General features: G+C 36.7%; 1 protein-coding gene across 2 annotated transcripts in view; it reads left to right on the top strand.

The window, feature by feature from the left end:
* Positions 1-17686, top strand: part of kiaa0753 (KIAA0753 ortholog) — a 33745-nt gene extending 16059 nt beyond the window's left edge. For both annotated transcript variants that reach the window (XM_020530457.2, XM_020530458.2), the window contains exons 11-18: positions 2283-2372; positions 2772-2859; positions 5633-5716; positions 7365-7535; positions 7972-8053; positions 10022-10142; positions 13692-13913; positions 16998-17686. In XM_020530457.2, coding sequence (XP_020386046.1) covers positions 2283-2372; positions 2772-2859; positions 5633-5716; positions 7365-7535; positions 7972-8053; positions 10022-10142; positions 13692-13913; positions 16998-17115 — 976 coding nt within the window. In that variant the 3' untranslated portion in view covers positions 17116-17686. The remainder of the gene's footprint in view (positions 1-2282; positions 2373-2771; positions 2860-5632; positions 5717-7364; positions 7536-7971; positions 8054-10021; positions 10143-13691; positions 13914-16997) is intronic.
* Positions 17687-19536: the final 1850 nt, after the last annotated feature.

The following is a 19536-nucleotide window of genomic DNA, read 5'->3' as shown; positions in this document are numbered from 1 at the left end:
GATTCCAGCATCGGCAGTTCTTACTATCTCTGAGGAGGAATTACTTCTCTTAAGGGGTCATGAACCTTTGGAATTCAGTACAACAGACTGCAGTGGATGTTGGTACATTGGATGAATTTAAGAAGCAGTTAGACTAGTTTTTAATTATTAATGGATCAAAGGATAATGGTGAGTGGGCAGGATAATAGAGTTGTGGCCGAGATAAGATCAGTGATGATTGTATCAGCTGGCGGAGCAGGCTAGAAGAGCTGAATTGCCTACTCCTCCTAGTTCTTGTGACATATGACATTTACTGTGCAAAAGAAATGGAGACAAATTAGAATAAACCAAACTAATTACACATAACACAATTTTGAAGATTTCAAAACATGTAGTAAACAATAATCCCATTAATTCTAACAGTACCCCTTTACACTTCTTACAGAGAATTCCCTTTTCCATCATCTCCAAAGGGCTTAATTTAACAGTCGCTTCAGCTCTACCTTGAAAATTTAATAACTTCTTCCTTGAGTCTTTATACAGCTGAGCTTAGATTTTCTGAGTTTTAAAGAACGCCTTCATGGTTTTAACTAAACACTTCTGGACTGGAATTTAAAGATTAAAGATTGAGCTATTTCTTAACAGTTCTAAATTGCATCCTTTCTTCAGGAGCAACTGTCTTAAACATCTCGTTTCAGCCAAGACTTCTGTGAGACTGAGATCAAAAGGGCTTTCTTTAAGATATGGGTGTTTCCCTACTCTTTTAAAAGCGGGGAAAAAAATCAATTCTAGAAGTGTAATGAAGCAACTGTCCCTGTTTGCTCATAAAACTCACCCAATGAAAACAAAACCCCATTGCTGTCTGGAAAATCTGTCTCGTTCCATCTCATGCGCTCTGTCTCGTTCCACAGCTTCCACGTTTCTGTGGTAGAGAATTCCATACGCTCATGGCTGTCTGAGTGCAGACTTTTTTTGCCATCTCAGGCTGAACTGACCTGCTTAATGTCCTGAGATTCTGATTCCTCATTCTGGAACCTCTGTCCAGGGTAAACATCATTCTTGCATCCTGTCAGTTGAATCCTGTCAGAATTATTTTTCAATTTAAGTCCCCTCTTGTTTATGGGTCCAGTGAATACAGGCCTAATTAATCCAATCTCTCGTCATATGACAAACCTGCCAAACCAAGAATTAGTCTCGTAACCTTTGCTTTGCAGTCTCTATGGCAAGTAAATCTTTCCTTGCATAAGAAGACAAAACTCTACACAGTATTCCGGATGTGGTCTCACCAAGCTCTTGTACAGTTACAATAAGACTTCCTTGCTCCTTTACTCAAACCCTCTTGTAATGATGGCCAGCCATCCATTTGCCTTACCAGCTGCTTGCTGCATTTGCCTGCTTGCTTCACTGACTGGTGGACAAGGACAAACAGGTGCCTCTGTACATCAGCATGTCCAAATTGATTACCATGTAAATAATAAATGCTAATCTGTTTTTCCTATTGAAGTGGACAACTACAAGTGGAAACACTCATTAGTTTAGAAAATTATTATACATTTGGACTAGTGTAGTTGAGAGTGCAGGATAGGAAGGTGGACTAGGATCATGCAGTGGGCCAGACTTGGTTTTTTTGATTAATTGATTTCAATCAAATTGTTGGAAATATCTTGGCTGTTAATAAAATGTTTCTTTGAAATTAGTGTGAGCAGTCTCAATATAGATCATACTGTTCATCAGTCCACAGCACAGAAGTGTCCCAAATTTGACAGTGTGAGGACTGCTAGTGTGGGAAGCAATAATGCAGTGCCATTTTCTAGGCTGAAAACATGGAGGGCCCTTCTTTTTCTACTTAATCACGTTGTCACTGTCCAGGCAGTGCTTAATGTTATTTTCTTTCTCCAGCACTGTTATTCTCAAAGTTGAGGATTGTTGGTGCTTTTTGTAAGAAATAGATCCAATGGGATGCCATGCAGTTTCTTTATAAATTTCCTTTCCAAATCCACAATTTTTTGCACAGAAATTTCTACATTATTTTCTGGTATACAATGCAATAATCTGTTTACAAATTCAACAAGTAGTAGTATCTATTGTATTTCTGACTAGTATGACTTGTCAAAAAAACGTCAAATGGTGGAAACCTTCTACTGCTGTGTGATTTGTTCTGTGGAAGGTATAAATACCATTTGCTTACAAGGATACATGTTGGAACGCACATTCAGTTTCTTTCTTGGAGGACAGAATACTACTAAATGCTATTTTAATGTCAGGCAAATTTAATGCATCGTCTTTTTGAAAATTGATTTTAGGTTGGCTTGGCTTGATTCTGAGACAGCCCGCAGGCTGAGGGAGCTCAATGAACTCTGCATACAAGAAACAGATAGAATAAAGAAATTGAGGTAAAATTTCTGCAACTTCTAATGTTTATGTAGACTTTAATATGCTGAATCCTTGTTGATATTATACAAAGTACAAGCTACTAATTTTAGAAGGGAGATGGTAAATTTTATTTAGGTTTTGAATGCTTCCCAGCTAATTTTGAAGGGAATAAGTTGGATCATTTGAACTATAAAAATGTTGCCACACAGAAAGAAACCATTCAGTCCATCGTGACTGTGTCAGCTGAGTAAACTATTCCATTCCAATCCTGCTTTTCAGCACCTGGCCTATAGCCTTGCAAGTTATAGCATTTCTGGTGCAAATTCAGGTTCCTTTTAAATTAGTTGTGGATTAAAGTATCACAAATATTTAGTGATACTGTGGATGATTTTAAAAATTATTAAATATTCTTTGTTCAGATCTGAAGCTGACTCTCCCAACAAATGGATTGCAAAAGCAGAAGAAGAAATTCGTGAGAAACTTCAGCCCTTGCTGGACAAAGCACAGGTACCAAATATCTAATACTTTTAATTGGCACAGTTCTTATTCACTTTGCTGTTGGAACAATTAGACTTTTTGAATTGTGTATGTTATGGATTTACAACCATCTCATTAATATCTGTCAAAATGCCACTGTAGTTATTGAATCTAACATTTGATTCTGCTGCTGATATGGCAGAAATCTAAACAGTTCTGCTCACAGCATTCTCCCAATGTTACATGTGGGATCTATGATCAAAGTGGACAAAAAGTTGGCAAATGGAATATAATGCGAAAAAATATTCATTTTGGAAGGGTCCACTTTTATTTGTCATCATAAACAATTTGGATGAGAATTTAGGAAGCATGGTTATTAAGTTTGTGGATGATACCAGAATTGGTGGTATCGTGAACAGGTGAAGAAGGTTATCTAAGATTACAAAGAGATCTTGATCAATTGGGTTAATGGGCTGAGGAGTGGCAGATGGAGTTTAATTTGGATAAATGCAAGATATGGCATTTTGGTAAAACAAACTTACATAATTAATAGTAGGGCCCTGGGTGGTGTCAACCAGAGAGACCTAGGGGTTCGGGTACATAATTCTTTGAACTTTGTGTCGCATGTAGACAGAGTGGTTACGAAGGTATTTAGCACACTTGCTTTCATTGTTCAGACCTTTGAGTATAGGAGTTGGGTCATCATGTTGAGGTTGTAGAAGACCTTGGTGAGGCCTCTTCTGGAGTACTGTGCACAGTTTTGGTCACCCTGCTACAGGAAGGATATTATTACATTGGAAAGGGTTCAGAAAAGATTTACTAGGATATTGCCAGAAATGGAGGGTTTGAATTACGCTGGATAGGCTGAGACTTTTTCCCCTAGAGTGTAGGCGGTTTATAAAATCATGAGGGGCATAGATAAGGTGAATAGCAAGGGTCTTTTCCCTACGGTGGGGAAGTTCAAGACTAGGGGGCGTATTTTTAAGGTGAGAGGGAAAAGATTTAAAAAGGACATGAGGGACAACTTTTTTTACACAGAGTAGTTCGTATCAACATTTAAAAGACATGTGGATAAGTACATGAATAGGAAAGGTTTGGAGGGATACGGGCCAAACACAGGCAAGTGGGACTAGTTTGATTTGTGAAAATGGTCGGCATGGACTAGTTAGACAGAAGGGTCTGTTTCCATGCTGTGTGACTGTATAACTTAAATGGACAAAAACTGCAAAAAGCTACAACAAAAAGGGACTTGGAGGTACTTGTACATGAAACCCAGAAAGCTAGCAGACAGGTGTAGCAAGTAATTAGGAAGGTTAATGGAATGTTGGCTCTTATTTCAAGGCAGTTGGAGTACAGGAGTAGGAAGTCTTACTGCAACTGTACAAGCTGCTTATGAGATCACATTTGGAGTACTGTGCGCTGTTTTGGTTCTCTTGTTTAAGAAAACATTATTTCATTGGGAGAAATTCCGAGAAGTTCACTAGAATGATCCCTGATATGGATGGATTGTCTTATTAGCAAAGGTTAAACAGGGCGGGATTCTACTTATTGGATCTCATTAAGGTAGATAGGATTCTTCAGGGTCTTGACAGGGTCAATGCTGAGAGGATGTTTCCCCTCATGGGAGAATCTAGAACCAGGGAGCAGAGTCTCAGAATACAGGAGTGCCAATTTAGGATTGAGATGAGGAGGAATGTCTTTGGAACTTGCTACAAAGAGCTGTGGGGGCAAAGTCCTTGTGTATATTTAAAACACAGATTGATTTCCCTACAGATAAAAAAAATCTATGGTTATGGGGAAAGTGCAGGAAAGTAGACAATCAGGAGTGTTGGGTCAGTCATGATCCCATTGAATGGCAGGCTGGAAGGGCCAAATAACCTATTCCTGTTCCTATTTCTTATGATCTAAGTAACTGTTCATAATTTTTAAAAGATCTATCATTGCAGATAAAACTTGAGGAATGAGACTCCATTATGTAATCAATTGTCAGTGCCAGAGGGTTTCGTTGACTGTTACAGACATTTGGCCATTTCCATCTCCGTACCTTTTAAATGACAAGATTTGACTTTTTCTGGCAAGACTAGTTTATATCTACCATGCAAATACAGTAATGTGAATGGGATCATTGCAGTCCCATAACAAAGGAGCCAGAAGTGCTGTTTTCACAATCTATTGATAGAGAGTTGCATCTTGGACGTTTGGTTAGTTTGACATAAACTCTGTATGAGCTATTTGCCTGAAATTTCTGCATAAGTAGTAGTGAGTATTGGTGGTTTCAGTTACTTTGGCAGAAAAATATGGGATATGGTTCCTTTATGAACATCGAATATCAAGGGCCATAAAAGTGCTGGAAATGTGAGCAATAGTAATGAGGTATTAATAATTTGTGCAATTATGAAAATTTAAATGTAATAGTGAATACAGTGGCATAAGATATCCCATTTATTGTGTTGCAGCATAATTTGGATATTTTTGGCTGTCTACTAATGTGCTTAGCTAAGTTGCTCACTGCTCCACCTAAGTCAATGGGGGTTTCAAATTGCTTCAATATTTCCCTTTTCTTGGGTCAAATCCAGTAAGGTTTCAAAATTTTGCTGCAGATAATCTGTAATAGATGGAATTTATGGTTCTCATATGATTGGCAGCCTAAGATGTCTGATAAAACAATGTGCCTAAAATATCTGTAATGCTAACATGAAAATAAGAATGGCAGTATTTTAAAAGGTTATGAAATACTGGACTTTAATTTAGCTTGCAGATATGTCATACTGCTATAGAAACATGGGTTTGTTATTTTCAATAGGTTATAAGTGAATCTTGGGAAAAGAGAACTCGAAGTAAAGACTCTTCACTGCAACATCAACTGTCATTACAAGTTGCTGAAAAGGTAAATAGCTTTATAAACAAGTGATGGTACTTCACATCCAAGTTGATGTTAATGTAGAACTTGAACTTGTTACAGTGCTGGATGAGCCTTTAATTTTGTTACAATCTTGGTCGAGACCAATTACTTTTTATTTCAACAAATCTGCAATCCCAGCTGTGTAGTGAAAGAATGAAGCCACGAGATTCCACAGTTTAGAACTTCTTTTATAAACCACAGAAGAGTCAAACAAAGCAGACACTAAATACTATCTTAGATAATCATCTATAATCTGAAATGAAGAATCAATATAACTTCAATATGAATTGCAGTCAATTATAAACTGAATTGCAGATATAACTAAAATGGAGCCTATAAATTGGCTTCACAACGCTCTTGGCTTGTATGTTGTCAATCTTAGTCAAAATTCCTTTCAAAATCCGACTTCCTCACTGAACTCAGTTCTTCTTTTTGAGTTGGTCATGGATGCTGTCATAATAGGATCAGACTAGCTCCAAGTTCTATGGGCATGATCTCCACCCAAAATGGCACCTGTGTGCAGAACCTCCTCTCTTGTCTGGACAGTGAAGATCCAACAATGTAATCCTTCAGTAACAAAGACAGCTGTGACCACTATGCCTTTGCTTATTCCCAACTTTTACACCTAGCCCCTTTTATGTGCAAGTGGACTCAACTTCCACAGAGTTCTGATTGCTCTGTCTCCTTTTTTATTGTTTCAAAAAGTTTTGGTTTCCAATCTCCGTTTCAGTCTTCGTTTTCTTAGCAATTAGGAGAGTGAGTTTTCCATTTCCCTTTTCCATTAGAATCTGTCTTAGAAAATACAAGCTTTGATACCAGATTCTGTCACAAACTGGACAACTATGTAATTTGGGTACCTGCCTTAGAAAAGTAAGACTTATATTGTCAGTTTTTTTTTGTTAATGAGTGTACAGTTATTTCATCTCAATATTTTGAGTGATCAAAGTGTTTTCAAGTTTGAGAATGTCAAAAGTCTGATTGTAGGAATTTTTGTTTTTTTATTTCTGTATCTATCTTTATCATTACCAACTCTTACAATGCTTTTGTGCATGTATATTTCAAATTTCTGCCTACAATTCACAAGATTTACCATTTAGGCATTGTAAATACCCACGCAGATAATAAGTCTAACCTGTGACTCTTCCAATTTTTGTCATTGATTTGCACCCCCTTGTAAGATGTATGAGTACTTATATCTAAGCTAAACTAATTGACTTATAGTTATTTGATTCTGGCTTTTCTAAAGTTATTGGAATCACACTGAAATTCTTAAAATACAAGGGATTAGTGCACGATTCCAAAGTCCTGTTAAAAAGTATAGACCAGGGACTCCCAAAAAATTCCCTAATCCCTAAAGGAGCTGGGTTGAATATCACACTCTACTTTTTGAGTCAATTAGCAAGGTGTGATGACATTGTTTTGTGATTTAAGATATTCAGCTTGAACCTAATTCGGCACAAATTTTGGTGCTTTGACAGACTATTTGTGCTGTAGAATTTCAAACTTTGAAAAAAATTACATTAATTTTTTAGCATATATCTTCTCTGTAAAAGCAGAACAACCCTAACCATATCCAGTTGTTGAGAATGTATTATTTCCAATATTAATTATAAAAATAAAATTGTTCTTACAGGCTGCAGCTAGTGCGGACCTCCTTGGTGAAAACCTGTTAGATGAGCTGCTGGAGAACACAGCACATGAGTTATTGAATCTGGAACTAAATGCAAAAACTCATTCAGAAGCTCTGATGTTACAAGAAGGCAGCACATTAGAGAACATGTTACAGAGAATAGAGGAGATGGAAGTAAGTATATGTGATTTTGCAGTCACAGCAAAGTATTGACACTTGCTGCTAACTTCAAAGAAAGCTGCTCACAGAGATCTATTTCTGTAGAATAAATTTCACTTTTCTTCTTGATGTGGTTTCCCTAAGGATTGCAGTGTTTTACATTAAATTTGTTTTGTAAACCAAAGCAAATCACAGGAATGTTTTGATTGGAAGGTGATAAATTATATTGAAATATCTAGTGTAGTATTGAATCTGTTTAAATTCTCATAGCTAAAGGAAAACACATCAATTATACTGCTTTCAATTAGAAAATTTGGGCCTTGAATAAAATTGCAGACATTTGAATTTACCATGAGAGACTTTTAATAGTTTTACAAATTACTTTTAGTAACACAGTCTGCCCAAACTGATAATTTCTTCTCTTAACTATTTTATTTCAATATATTGTTAGAGATACCAAGAAGCAGTTTGCAGAAGAATTTGCCAGATTGAATATGCTGATCCAGACTTCTGGGCTGAGGAAGAAAAACAAGGTAATTTACCAAGAAGCTCTGAATCTTATCTATTCTAAATTTTTTTTTCTATTCATTCATGGGATGAGGGCATCATTGGCTAGGCCAGCATTTATTGCCCATCCCTAATTGCCCAGAGGGAAGTTATGAGTTAACCACATTGCTGTGGGTCTGGAGTCACATGTAGGTCAGACCAGGTAAGGTTGGCAGTTTCCTTCCTTAAAGGATATGAGCGAACCAGATGGGTTTTTCCGACAAGTGGCAATAGGTTCATGATCATCATTAGACTGTTAATTCCAGATAGTTATTGAATTTAAATCCACCAGCTGCCATGGCAGGATTCAAATCCAGGTCCCCAGAACATGACCTGGTTTAACAGTCCAGCGATAATACCATTAGGCCATTGTCTCCCCTGGTTTAGAATAGTTTAGGCTCTAGCACATAATTCTGACCTTTATTTGCTAACTTGGCCTATTCCTTTAAGGCCACTATCTGTGAAGAAGTGGCATCATTGGGGAATATAGTTAATTGTAGTTGTTTTTAAGTTTTAAATTTGCTTGCAAATATCTGCCTCATGGTCAGAATGGCCACAGTGAAATCATGTAGCATTTGAGTTTTCTTTAAATGTAATATTTATTTGGCTCTTCTGTGGCATTAGTTGGAGGAGGAAGAGGTTGAAAAGAAGAAAACGTTGCGTATTTCCTCCATGAAGAACATTTGAAAAGTTGTTTGTGAGATCTTCCCAGACACCATGAAATGACTTTTAGTTTTTGTCTTATCCCTGGTGAGGTAGTATTCCTTATCAAGTTAACGTTTGACTTCCTCCCCCAGCAAAGCATTTTTACAGAAGTTAATGCAGTATTAAAATAACCTGGGGTGGAGCTCTGGGTTGATGCACATTTTCGGATAATTAAAAGCGTGGACAATTATTGTTCACTTGATTCTGGTGGTTATCAGAAACTGTCCAGCCACACACATGCTGCTGTTCACCTTATTATTTATGCTACCTGGTTCTTTGGTGCTTCTGTCATGCAGTCACGTGGCAGGATAGATGGAAATGCTTGCTACTGCTAGAATCATCTGAAATTCGAGCTGCTAGCACCTTATTAAAGCTCAGCTACACATCACTCCAGACACTGCAAGCCATTCACACTTTAGGTGTCAACCAATGCCTAAAATGTGGATGATCAGGTTATCACATGATCTGAGTGTTCAAACTGACTACCTTGTATTTAGGGCCCATTATTTTGATCTCTGTTATTAATAGAACTGCTTTGCATCTATCCTATGTAAGTCCTTCATAACATTTAAGGACATCTGTTAGGTCACTCTACAGCTTTCTGCTGTTTATAGAAAGAGCTCCAGCCTTACTGATGAGTGTAACCACTTAGTTCTGTAGACCTATTTGTGTTCGTCCCACTGCCAAACTATTTTTTAATAATTGGAATCCAGAGCTGTGTACTCTGTAGTTGCATTTTAAATGAGAAACTGTGAGGTAATGTAGTGAAAATGTTGTACACACCGACAAAGAACAACACAAGTTTGACTGGGACAACACATCCATCGTAGCACAAGCCAAACAGAGACATGCCAGGGAATTCCTGGAGGCCTGGCATTCCAACCGGAACTCCATCAACAAACACATCAAACTTGAGCTGATATACAAACCACTGAAAAACAGAACTGGAAGTGATTGCCAACCATCCCAGCAAACTGAGGCATATAAATAATAAGTGGGACTGAACACCAATGCTTCACGGAAGGCGCACTGACAATGTTACCTAGCAGGCTGATAAAATGTCTGCCATCAAACACACTGGCTCGTCAAGCAAGTCTACAATCTCAACATTAAACTGAATTTTAGAATCTGTGTATAAGGCACCCATGTTTATGAAGAGCAGAAATAAAACCTGTTCAGCTATTTGGGTGTTTTGGGGAAAAAACTTGTTTATATATCATGTTTGATATTTGATATTTCTGTTCTTACAGAAAGAGAGTTTGTTTTAATTGACACAAAGCCACGCACCCCACAACCAATCAGGATCACCAGAACTATTGATCAAAGTGAGCCAACATTGGACAGAATAATTCAAAAGTCTTTGGAAGCTGAGTAAGTTATAAATGTATTGCTTCATTTTGGTAATATATTTGTAATTCTCTGTCTCTGTCCCTCTCTTTCCAAGATAGTTTCTGAAATATTACAGACATTGTTGCTTTTGTACTTACAACTGAAATGATGTAAAAAAGGATACTTGAATATTGTTCCCAGATATCTAGTTGGATTTGAGTGGATTTATCCTATCAATATACCATTACGACCATCTGTACATAGTATTGAGAAAATATACATCTGTGTCATCTTCACCTCATCCAGAGGAAGCACTTTTAAGTAATCTTTATTTTATTTGAAACTTGTGAATGCTGGAATTAATAATTTAGAAATAATTGCAAAGTAGTATAGAACTTAAATATTGCTAAATAGATGCATGAAGTTGAAGCTTTTCATCTTGCATTCATCAGGATTGAAACACAAAGACAACTTGAAAAGGAAACAATTTATACAGCATGAGAAGAGGGTGCTGAAGACACAAAGGAAGATGTTGCAGCGCTAGAAATTAGAAATAAAAACAGGAAGTGCTGGCGAATCTCAGCAGGCTAGGCAGCATCTCTGGAGAGAGAAACACAGTTAAACTTTTGAGTCCAATATGACTCCTCTTTGGAAGAAGTCATATTGGACTTACCAATTCTATCAGACCTACTGAGTTTCTCCAGCACTTTATTTTTGTTTGAGAAGAGGATGCTAATTGGTTAGACTATGATTGGCATGGATAGGTAGCAAGAACTATTAATTGTTACAGTTAACTGATTAAATTCAAACTTGGCAGCCATCACGAGTTGCTATTTTCCAGTAAACAGGTGGTTTTTATCCACCAGCAGGATGCTGGTGTCAAGCCTGAGAAACATTTTTCTTACAACGCAAATGGGTAATGAGGTGTATGAATTTCAATGTCAGTGTAATGCTAGGCATGTAGGACCCATGTCCCAACAACCGTATCAAACAACCTGTTCCTTTGTCCACAGTGGTAGTATGACGACCACATTCAATCAGCCTATGCTTGCACAGCTCAGAAAGTAGTGGTCAACATTTGATGTGATTCTGCTATTAAATGATCCTTAATAAATAATCCAGATTCTGCTAAGAGTTACACCAGAATCTAATTTAAGATCATCAGTCAGGCTGACTGTGATCATTTGCACATGCTAGAATATGCATTTATTCATACACTGGGTCCTGTTCTTTGTAGGCATAAAGAATCCCTCTGCACTTTGCACCTTTGTCACTGAAGAAGGGGCTACAGGTGCAATTAAATCACGCTGTATATCCATGGCATGCCCTGACAGATCAGAGTTGACTTGCCTGGTTTAAATTAAACTGATTTAATTTAGAAACCAGAGAAAATATACAGAACTCTATTCTTCCTCCATTTAAACAACATTGAGCATTAATTTTAACTACAATAGATGGATTCATCTCTTTGTGACATAAATTTGTTGCTCCTTTCAGAGATTTCATTTGTCATCCCAACCCAAAAGGCTCCTGACATCTGCTCTAGAGAAGTCTTAAAAGAACCATGCATAATAGACAAATTGATTACTTATTCCAGTATTCTACTCTCTATCATCATGTGAACAATAACTCCCACGATTTCTTCAGCAATTCCATTATCAGCTTGGCAATTACTCCACAACAGAATCATAGAATGCCTGCAGTGTGGAAGCAGGCCATTCAGCTCATCAAGTTGACACAGACCCTCCCAAAGAGCAGTCCACCCAGACCCACCTCTCCTACCCTGTCCCCGTAACCCTGCATTTCCCATGGCTAGTCCACCTAACTTGCAAATCTTTGGACCGTGGGAGGAAACCCACGCAGATACAGGAAGAATGTGCAAACTCCACACAAGACAGTCGCCTGAGGGTGGAATCAAACCCAGGTTCCTGGCCCTGTGAGGCAGCTGTGCTAGCTTGCTTTGAGCTTTTTGAGACTGAGAATAAGAGAGAATTCCTTGAGGAAAGACACACTTACCTTTTAGGTGGGACTGAATTCCATATTATAATTCTCTTAATCTGCTTGACCATCCTAACATGGTGCAGACCTTTGCAACATCAAAGTTTGGACCACATTTGGAATATTGTGAGCAGTTTTAGACCCTGTATCTAAGGATGGATGTGCTGGCGAAAGGAGGTTTAAAAGAATGATGCCGGGGATAAAGGGCCTGTCATATGAGGACCAGTTAAGGAATTTGAGTAAAGACCCAACGAATTTTAGTAGGATTGGTGGGGAGGGGTTGGAAAGTGGGGTGGGGTGGGGAAGAGGGGAAATCTGAATGAAACTTACCAAATACAGAGAGGCCTGAATAAAGTGGAAATGGAAAAGATGTTTCCACTAGGAGGAGAGATTAGGACCTGAGAGCAAACCTTGAGCATGAAGGAGTGACCCTTTAGAACTGAAATGAGCAGGAATTTCTTCAGCCAGAGAATAGAAAATCTGTGGAACTCATTGCTGAAGAGGGCTTTGGAGGCTAAGTCATTGAGTGCATTTAAGAAAGAGATAGATAGGTTCTTTATTAATAAGGGGACCAAGGATTACAGGGAGAAGGCAGAGTGGGGTTAAGAAACATACCCCTGAAGGAATGGTGGAGCAGGCTCAATGGGCAGAATAGCTAATTTTGCTCCTATATCTTCCGGTCTTATTTCCTTCTACTTCCCGTCGCTCCTAACAGAGAATCTAAAAGGTTAGATGTGACGGTACAGTCAATACTGATGAAGTCAGTTTTAAAATCCAGTGAACCAACTATGCCTTTAAACTTCTAATGACCTTTCTGGAGAACCTTTTGTGGGAATGTATGGCATTGTATAAATTAGTGAGACTGTGCTTGTGCAGATATTTAGTTTTTCAACACAATCTAAATGGCAAAAGAAAAGAAAGCATAAAAAGTACTTACAATAGCAATTTTGTATTGATATAGTGGTATAATGCCGTGAAATGTTATAAAGTACTGCAGGTGTGTTATCAACCAAATTTCGACACTGCCATGTCAGGATCCATTAGCACAGGTGACCAAACGTTTGCCCAATGAGGCATCTAAATGGAAGGCAATGTATTCGAGAGACAAAGAGGCTCAGGGAAGAATTCGGGAGCCTAAACCCAGGCAGTATGCCAATAGGATGTGAGTAAAATGCCCAAGAGACCAGAAATGGAGGAGCTTAGAGATTGTAGAGAGTATACAGAGACAGTGAAGGGTAAGGCCATGCAGGGATTTGAAAACCAGGTTAAGAATATAAAAATCTAAGCAAATTGTAAACCGATATAGATCACCCAAGTGATAGGTGATAGAACAGGATTTGCTGCAAGTTATATTACGAGTAGCAGAAATTTGGATGAGTGCACATTTATAGAAGGTGAACTATGGGAGTCATCGTAGGTGTCAGGAGATTACCAGGTAATATACCAGAGAATCGGATTCGTTTTCCACAAGTATTCATGATCAGTCTGTTACATGAGACTTATCTCCTGTCACTAATAAATTATAATCAAGGTCAAGTTTGTTTGTTTTAATAAAAATAAAGGTGTTATTGTCATACTTTTATTTTTATTTAGCCCTGCTGAGGATTTGGAATGGAGTGGAAAGCCAGGACCTGCTTCACTGTTGGAACCATTAGCCCAGAAATTATCCAGGAAAAGGCAGAATGGGATTGAACTTTCAATACCACAAAAAATGTTTCAGCATATACTTGACTACCGTGAAAGATTTGACCAGCATCTGAAAATGATTTCACATGAGGCTGTAGGGAGCTTTAACCCTTGGTTAATTACTGAAAGGTAATTAATAAATTGTTTCATTGGGCAAATAATACACTCCATATACTGTCATTATTGGTTTATTTAGTTTATATTTATTTATATGAATGAGTTTTTAAATAGCCCATTATAGCTTTGCAAAACCAATTGAGTTTGTTCTAGCTTTCATCATTCCTTTGCAGTACTTAAGCCAAAGTACTATTCTCATTTAAATTATCTGCCATTTATTGTTTCTCTTTTTCTAAAAAAAAAGTAGCTTTCTATTAAGGACAGTATCATCAGGTCTTTAAGTTCTTTTATTTCAAACTGGTTTGAAGTGGAAATGGGACAGGGACTTGTGGCAAATGAGATATATAAACCAAGATCAAATTTACAAACAGAGTGGATATGTTCAGCATTGGGAGCATCATTTGACATTTACTGTTTTAACAGCAGAGAGTGTAATTTTGTCAGCAATGAATACTGGTGTTGGAACAGAAAATAGTGGAAATCAGCAGTAGTTCAGTCAGCATTTGTGGACAGGACAGAATCACTTAAATTTTGGATGCAGGCCTTTCTTCAGAATTGTTCTGTTAAGTTTGTGCCAAAACATACTGGGTCTGTTCCCTCCACAGAGTCTAACTGATCTCCTGTACCTTTCAGGCATTTTGTTATTTTTGTTTTTGCTTCAGATTTCCAGTTTTTGCACTTTTGTTTTAGATGTTCAGTGAAGATTATACATGAGATTGGAAGAGGTAATTGTAAATGGATATTTCAGCTCCGGACAAATGTGTGTTGAAATGACTGAACAAGTATTACATGAGCTGCGGTACTTGAAATGTCCTAGGGAACAGGACAGAATTAATGATCATGTTTGTCCTTTTAAGAAATTGCACTTTTAGGAAATTATACCTTTAGGATAGGAGAGAAAGGGGGAATGTGGCTTAATGGTGGAATGTATCCAGCACTTTCTATGGTTTTGTTTAAAAAATTCAGCTTGAACAAAGATTTTTTAAATGTGTAGATAATATAAATATGATCTTACGTGCTGATTGTTTTGCTACAATTGTGAAAAAGATTATCCATTTCTATTGAAAGAAAGTTCAAAGGGATTTGAAATACATGGCTTTTGAGATGATGCCAAATAAAGAATTTGTAGATGATGTCAGATTTTACATAGCTATTCAAGATAGGTTTTTTAAAAAGTTTGAACTACAGGAGATATTTATTGTAATTGATTAATGTATTTGCATGGTTAAAGATAGAATATACTTCAAAATGATCACACCTGAATGTGTTTCAAATAACTACCTAAATAGGTGCAACTTTCAACTTTAGATAATGATTGTATGATAAATTTAATTTGATTTGCCTTGTCTGCAATTAATGTTTGTAATTATATTGTCCGTGTCTTGTCATTCATTCTAAAAATATGCAAGTCAATTTTGCTTGAGTATCATTAGTTTAGACGTTTGGTTAAAGACATTTGCCTCTCTGCTTAAAGGTTTTTAAACATCGGCTGGTGAGATGATGCTGTAATGGTAATGTCATTGGACTAGTAATCTAATGTTCTGGGGATTTAGTTTTGCATCTCAACATGGCAGATGGTAACATTCGGATTAAAGAAAAATCTGAAGGAATAATAATGTTACCACTGCCAATTGTTGCAAAAATGCAGCTGGTTCACTAAAAAGGAAATCTATCATCTCTACCTGGTCCGACAGCAATGTGATTCACTCTTAACTGTCCTCTGGGAAATTAGGGATTGGCTATGGCACTAGTGACATCCATATTGCAAGAATGAATTAAACAAAAAAAAAACTGAAGGTTAATAAATTATCTTCTGTAAAATTAATTTTGTTTTCAATTATCTGAAGTAGTTGGAGATTGTGAAATAATGTCGTGACTGGAAGGATACCAATGCAATTCAACACCTGCTGATATAAATAACCAGTTTAATTTGAACAAGCTTTTAATCACTGCAGGATTTTGCAGAACAAAAACAGCTGGAAGATCTACTAATGGAGACCAGGGCTTTGATCTGTCACTTTTTATACCAATTTGAAAATACTTAAATCTTTCAGGAACTTTACACCCAATAAACATAAAAATCAGAAGATAGTGGCTTTTGTTTAATTGATTCTTGGAGAATTAACCGTCTTAATTGTGCTCCAAAAGGCATAGTACTTTTAAGATGGAATTGGGAATAGAGACTGTACAACCTTGATATGGTCATTTATGAAGAATTTATACAGCAGTATTTAAATTTTTAACTGCAATTTTTCTAGTTACAAATATCAATCTTCTGACCATTAATAACTCTTCAGGAGTGAACGAAAAGGATTTCCTTGATTTCTTGTAGCCTCCACTGAATCTAGAATTGTATTTCTTTTACACAATGCTAAATGCAGATATCTCGGGTGCCTCTCTACATCATTCAAGGAATGCTTGGTGCAGATCAATGACAAATTCATAGTTTTCTATGCAAATGCTTACAAGCTCAAATGGCCCACTTATCTGCAATGTATTTATGTGCTATCTGACATTTTTCAAATTTTTACTGTGGTGCAATTCCCTATTGCTTCAGAATATGAATGGTTAAGTAATAATAACATCCATTATGCTGAAGAGTTTGTAACATGTTGATAAATGAAAAGATATATTTGTTAAATGTTCTTAATGAAAATGCGGTTCCTACAATGAAGTTATAACCCTGGACTTCAAGTAGATTGGCATCACGCAACATGCTTGAGAGCACAATAGACCTCAATGCAGAAGTTTTCATCTTCATTTTATGTTTTGTTTTCATTGTTTTATGTTTTCATTGAAAACATTCATTCTTTTATATGAAATAATTGTCTTGGTTTGAAACAGGCCGTTAAATGCAGGTTTATTTTTTTCTGGAAGCGTTAAGCATTGGAACGGTTGAAAAATCTAAGCAGGAATATTAATTCAGGATGAGAAACACAATGTACTTTTGTAATCCAAGACTACTTTTTAACCCATGATAAGCATGCCAATTATTGTTGTGTCATTAATTTCCATTTGTAAAAGTTCACTTGATGACTGATTAACTTTGCTGATATGTACTGTTCTTTCTTTTCTCTCTCTCTCTCTCTCTCCTAGCTTGGCTGAAGAGCTAATGGATGAAGGTCTAGGTGATGTAGCAGATGAATTGCAAAATGTATGTGAGGAGTATGCAGAAGCCTTGTTCACTTCTGAGTTTGTGGAGCCTGTAGAGTGAAAAGCAAAACAAAACTGAATATGCCCTAGAATCACTGGAAGAGATATTTAGCTCGTCTCCTGAATTCTCCAAAGAAGCATATAAATTATCACCTGAAAACATGTGACTAAAGCATAACTTGTACATTGTACATGTAATGCTTATCACTAATTGATAAGATTGTTCTTCAAATTCAATTTAATGTATAACAATTCTTTTATTTTACCTTTAATCTTGTCATAAATTTTAGTGATTGAAAGTGTTGTGGTATTAATTTCTTTTTATTAACATTTCTCAAAATAGACTTTTAAAGCCATGTGGAACCTGCCTACTTTTACCAAATTTTCCTTGTTTCATTTCAAAGTCTGAACCGTTTTCACATTTTTTAATACTGATTTTGTGGTCAGTTCTCAGACTGAGTGAATGGACCATGTCCTCAATACGATGTAATATCAATATATTTCCCTGTTGCCATGAATACTGAACACATTAATCTCACCATCCTTGGCTCCAAGCGGTATATATGTAAATGAAATTTTCCTACACTTTGGAATTTTTTATCCTTCAGGACAATTAAACATTGTGCACATGCTTGTTGCTTTCACAGTTGTACTTTGTCTAGCTTTGAGATTTATTTAGCAGCAGTTATGTACCCTGTTTTCCTCCAGATGTACAATATTTGTGTTTCTATTGGTCTTTAAGTCAAACTTTATATTTCATGAGTATTGTGCGTACCTGTTCTCTGGCTCTACAGGTGTCCAGCTGGTAAAACATTCTGCAGCTCTAATCCCGAGTAACAATTACCAGTAGAGTAAGGTACTCTTACAGTCAAGATGGGAAGGAAAGTACTACATGTCTGGTTTCAGGTCAGATGCCAGGAAGTGTTCCTTTATGCAGAAAATAGTCCGTAATTGGAATGGATTCCTGGACGAAGGTTGATTGACTCAGGATACTGGATATTTTTTACAGAAATGGTAAAATCATATAATTGGTATCTTAGAAAGATGCGATCAAACAACCCATTACATATTTATCTAAATCGTCATCTCTGCTACATTTTTGAGGTCTAATTTTCTGGCAGTTATGAACCATTGCAGCCAGACTCTTGTCTGAAACAGATAAAACATTCATAATTACATGTACTTGGTTGGATGGGATTGATGGAGGTGTTATCTTGGGATGGAGGATAGTCATTTATTTTCTAGCTCAGTTCATTTAGGGCTTTAGAAACTTTTTAAATTTTGGAATACATTTTGAGTTTTTTTTTAATCTACAGCGATCTGAAAGTGCTGAACTGATGTGGTCTGCTTTTCTAAAATATTGCTTTTCACTGTTCCATACCAAAAGAGCATTCAATCCCTGAACACGTGCTAAGTTTCAGCTGCAGTTCCTTGTCAAATAGTCATACCACTTGGTTTCACATCTCCAAATGTCGAGCTTCCTCTGTTGAGTGCATTTTGTGCTAGCAATTGGTCCACTACTGATTGCACATCCACTACTGGCTTTTCCTGGCTATTCCCACCCGTTTATACACACAAGTGAGAGTAACTTGCAATGAGTTAATGGACATAAAATGTAAATGTACCTCCATTAGAATTGTAATTAAATAAGAACTTTGACAGCTTTAAAGGTACTCATTACATGATAAACGTATGATATTTCTAAAAGAAGTGATAACATGTATGTTGACAAAACAACATGTTTATTTTGGAAGGAAGTTATGTAGACTTGGAAGATAATTACAAGTAGGCTGTCTTCTCTTCAAACACTACTGATTCCTGCATGTAATATAAATCTTGTGGTAAATGTCAAAGTCAACAGTTTTAGGCTGTTACTGATGGCGGAGTGATGAATTTACCCTCAGTTTGGCATTTGAAGATTAGCTAATTGATCATTAGTTACCATTTGGCAAAAATGTATTGGTATTTAATTTACCACTATAAGGGATTCATTATTTTATTAGCAATATGGCAGAAACATTAACTAAACCTAACATCTGCATTGCTTTAAAATTAAAAATGAAGTTTTCACAAGAACCGCTTAATTTTTAAATTCTTTTTAGGTCATTGAGCATCTCATCCTTATTCAGTGAACTATTGATTAAAATCAAAAAAACTTTATTAACTAAAACCGCCACGTTAAAAGAAATAAAATGTACAATAATCATAAAACCGATGCACTAAAATAAATCTATAAAAGCAAACAATAAAACATGCAATTAAAACAAGCAAGCCATTAAAATTTGTCCTCAGAGCATAACCGGAGTCTGTCAAATAATCTTAACAGTCAGTAAAAATTTGCAACATTTTGAGAGTCAATGAGACAGTTAAACGAAATACCTCCTGGGCAAGCAACTTAAAATTTCATATCACAAGACAGTTCATGTGCTTATTGTTTGCTTCTGCCCACTTCCCTCTTGCACCCATAACGCAACCGTAAAAC

This window comes from Rhincodon typus, chromosome 26 (assembly GCF_021869965.1).
Source record: "Rhincodon typus isolate 14 chromosome 26, sRhiTyp1.1, whole genome shotgun sequence".
NCBI classification, from domain to species: domain Eukaryota; kingdom Metazoa; phylum Chordata; class Chondrichthyes; order Orectolobiformes; family Rhincodontidae; genus Rhincodon; species Rhincodon typus.
Note: the sequence above shows the minus strand (reverse complement) of the source record. Positions and strands in the feature narration are given on the sequence as shown.